At 42.2% G+C, this 2,936-nt stretch overlaps 1 protein-coding gene across 1 annotated transcript; it reads left to right on the forward strand.

The window, feature by feature from the left end:
- The first annotated feature begins 210 nt into the window (after nt 1–210).
- Nucleotides 211–858, forward strand: LOC138795325 (olfactory receptor 2A12-like). The gene has a single exon (XM_069974316.1). It carries the CDS (start codon nt 211–213, stop codon nt 856–858), a length of 648 nt encoding a protein of 215 aa, XP_069830417.1.
- The last annotated feature ends 2,078 nt before the right edge of the window (nt 859–2,936 follow it).

The following is a 2,936-nucleotide window of genomic DNA, read 5'->3' on the forward strand; positions in this document are numbered from 1 at the left end:
GCATAGGGATTGTCTTCGTGGTTGTCCGCGACCGCCTAGGGTCGACCGAGGCAAGTAGGCAGGTGACAGTGGGTGGGGTAAGATTCAGGGCCCACTGTCGAGTGTCTTGTCTTCACCTGCTATTCCTGACACATAGATTTATGTAACATTTCCTGTGTCGTACCCAAGTTACTGATGGACCTAATCTCCAGCTATAGAACCATATCGCTCATGGCTTGTACCATACAAGTCTTGCTTCAACTATGGATAGGGGCTAATGAGTGTTTACTTCTGGCCATTATGGCCTATGATCGATATGTGGCCATCTGCCATTCTCTTCATTATGTTGTGGTCATGCGGTGGAGCGTTTGCTTTTGGCTTATGGCTTTTGTGTTGATATTCAGTTTTCTCATTGTTTTTCTTCCATCGATAGCAATGCCCGTAACACTGTGTTACCCTAACAAGGTTAACCATTTCATGTGTGAGGCCATATCGGTGATGAAGCTAGCGTGTGATGATATTCCTGATAATAAAATGTATATATTGTTTTCAAGTGTCATCTCTCTTCTTTTCCCTTTCGTAATTATTCTGGTGTCCTATGTCTGTATCATAGCTTCTATATTGAAGATCAGCTCGGCAGGAAGGTCTAAGGCTTTCTCGACATGTTCCTCCCACATCACGGTGGTGGCTTTGTACTTTGGCACCGGAATGGTCACATACTTAGGACCTTCTACAGATGCTTCTTCAGACCAGGAGAAATACGTCTCTATCTTTTATGTCATTATATCTCCAATGGTCAATCCCTTTATTTATAGTCTGAACAATAGAGACGTCAAAGGGACTATTGTAAAGATGTTTTTGAATGTTATGAAAAGATAATTATTGGATCTAAAAGATGTAACATCTTATATTATTACCTGCTTGTTAGGAACAAATTTATCATGTATTTTTTTCAACTTATTTCAACTTTAACATATTGGGGCACATTTATGAAGGTACCGCCAAAGTCGTCAGATGACAGGTAGAGATTTGCCCCTTCTCCCTGGGGTACGCCTGCCGTATGCCCCGCTTGCCCGATGGGCAGGTAGCGGGGGCTCTGGGGTGTGGCAAGGCGGGGAGGAGGTGGTGCATTTATCCTTATTTACGCCTGCTCACAGGCATAAATCATGTTCCAAATCCACACCAGCTGGAAGCAGATGTAAATTTGATACGTGGCCGGGGAAAAGGGGACAGGTCTAATTTAAGAATGGCGTATGAGTACACCAGTCTTCATAAATCCCCCCCATTATGTGACCAATAGTGTTCAGAGTACACTTTGTATTTTATTCATAGACCACCATCTTAAAATGGCCTCTATGGGTTTAACTTCCAACCTGATTTTGGCAAAAAAAGTCAAAGAAAAATGTTCAACATAAGTGGTCATTCTTGTAGAATATAAACAGCTCAGCTTGGATAGAGTTCTATGCTTGGCCCATAAAGAGGGATCTAGGATGGGGGTCCAAACTTTTCAATGTTCAACAGGCATGGAAGAATCCTATAAATACTTTAATAAATCACTATTTTACATTTGTAACAGTATAAATGGATGCCCAGATGTAATAAAAACTCTTTACCAGTGAGAATACAACCCCCAAAATTGGAGGTATTTTAAGGGCATTATGAGAACATAGTTTTGCCTCTTTATAAATACCTGGTCAGACCACACATGGTATATACCGTTTACAGCACCAGGCACCAGTATATAAAAAGGACACAGCTGACCTGGAGAAGGTGCAGAGGGTTTCTGTAGGTTGAACTTAATGGACTATTTGTTCAACTTTATAAACTATGTTACTCTCCATATACTCTTCAGCATTGATAGTGCCTTTCCGTATGTGTAAGCTGCCCATGCCATAGGCACTAATGCATCCCCATTCCATCAGAGATAAAAGATTTTTCACTGTGAGCCAATAACAAGTTGGATGGTCCATCTGCCAACTAACATGCTCTTTTTATACCCAGTTATGATGCAAATTCCTCCGCCAGGTGTTTTTATTAGTATCAATTACTTTTAGAAACAGAAAAAGACCCCTTTGTCCATCTAGTCTGCCCTTTTAGTATTTCCTTTCTTTTGATCTTAGCAATCGAGAGGAAGTAATTTCAGATGAGATGACAAATATGCCGGCTAGGAGGCGTCATGCATTGACAGGGATCAGCCACTGGTGTAACTGCTAGCCTTGACTTTTGCCTTATTAATAGAAACCGCAACTCATTCACTTCATTGGTCACTGTTTGTGGGCTGAATCTGTGCTGTAATGTTATTGGTTGAGCCTACAAGGCTGGATAATGGAATGACAGGGTGTATTTATTAGGTAAAGAAAATAAACCTGTTCATACCCCGTTTCCCCGAAAATAAGACATTTCCTGAAAAAAAAACCTAGTAGAGGTTTTGCTGAATTGGTAAATATAAGGCCTCCCCCAAAAGTAGGACCTAGAAAAGTTGTTGTTTGGAAGCATGCATGTCGCCAAACAGAACACCAGGGCATGTAGCTATAATTCTTTTTAGCCCGCTGCCATTGTTACTTATCTTCACCATCCGTTGCAGGGCAGCTGCATGCAGGAAATGAAGACTGCCACCTGCCAACAGACATGATGACCGTCACCTGCCAAAGCCCATGTTACCTTTTACAGCAAGGCACTTGTGCAGGCAAGGCATCAAGAAGCCGGTCACCTGCCGATATCCCCTTTATCCCCTACCACCAGATGTAGAGCTGCACACAGTCTGCTACCATACGCTGTCCCTGCTGTGCTGTATGAGTGTGTTGTATTGAGCTCCCCCTGGTGGCCAGAAGACACCATACCATCAGCTCTGTCGCTTCTGTGACATGTGATATTCTTCATGGAAAAATACAACATCCCCTAAAGATAACCTAAAGATAAGACCTAGCACATCTTTGTGAGCAAAAATTAATATAGGA

Source organism: Dendropsophus ebraccatus, chromosome 6 (genome assembly GCF_027789765.1).
Source record: "Dendropsophus ebraccatus isolate aDenEbr1 chromosome 6, aDenEbr1.pat, whole genome shotgun sequence".
NCBI lineage: Eukaryota > Metazoa > Chordata > Amphibia > Anura > Hylidae > Dendropsophus > Dendropsophus ebraccatus.

Bases quoted from the DNA above. Each gene is read 5' to 3' on its own strand.
- LOC138795325 (XM_069974316.1), top strand. From the start codon at position 211: ATGGCTTGTACCATACAAGTCTTGCTTCAACTATGGATAGGGGCTAAT.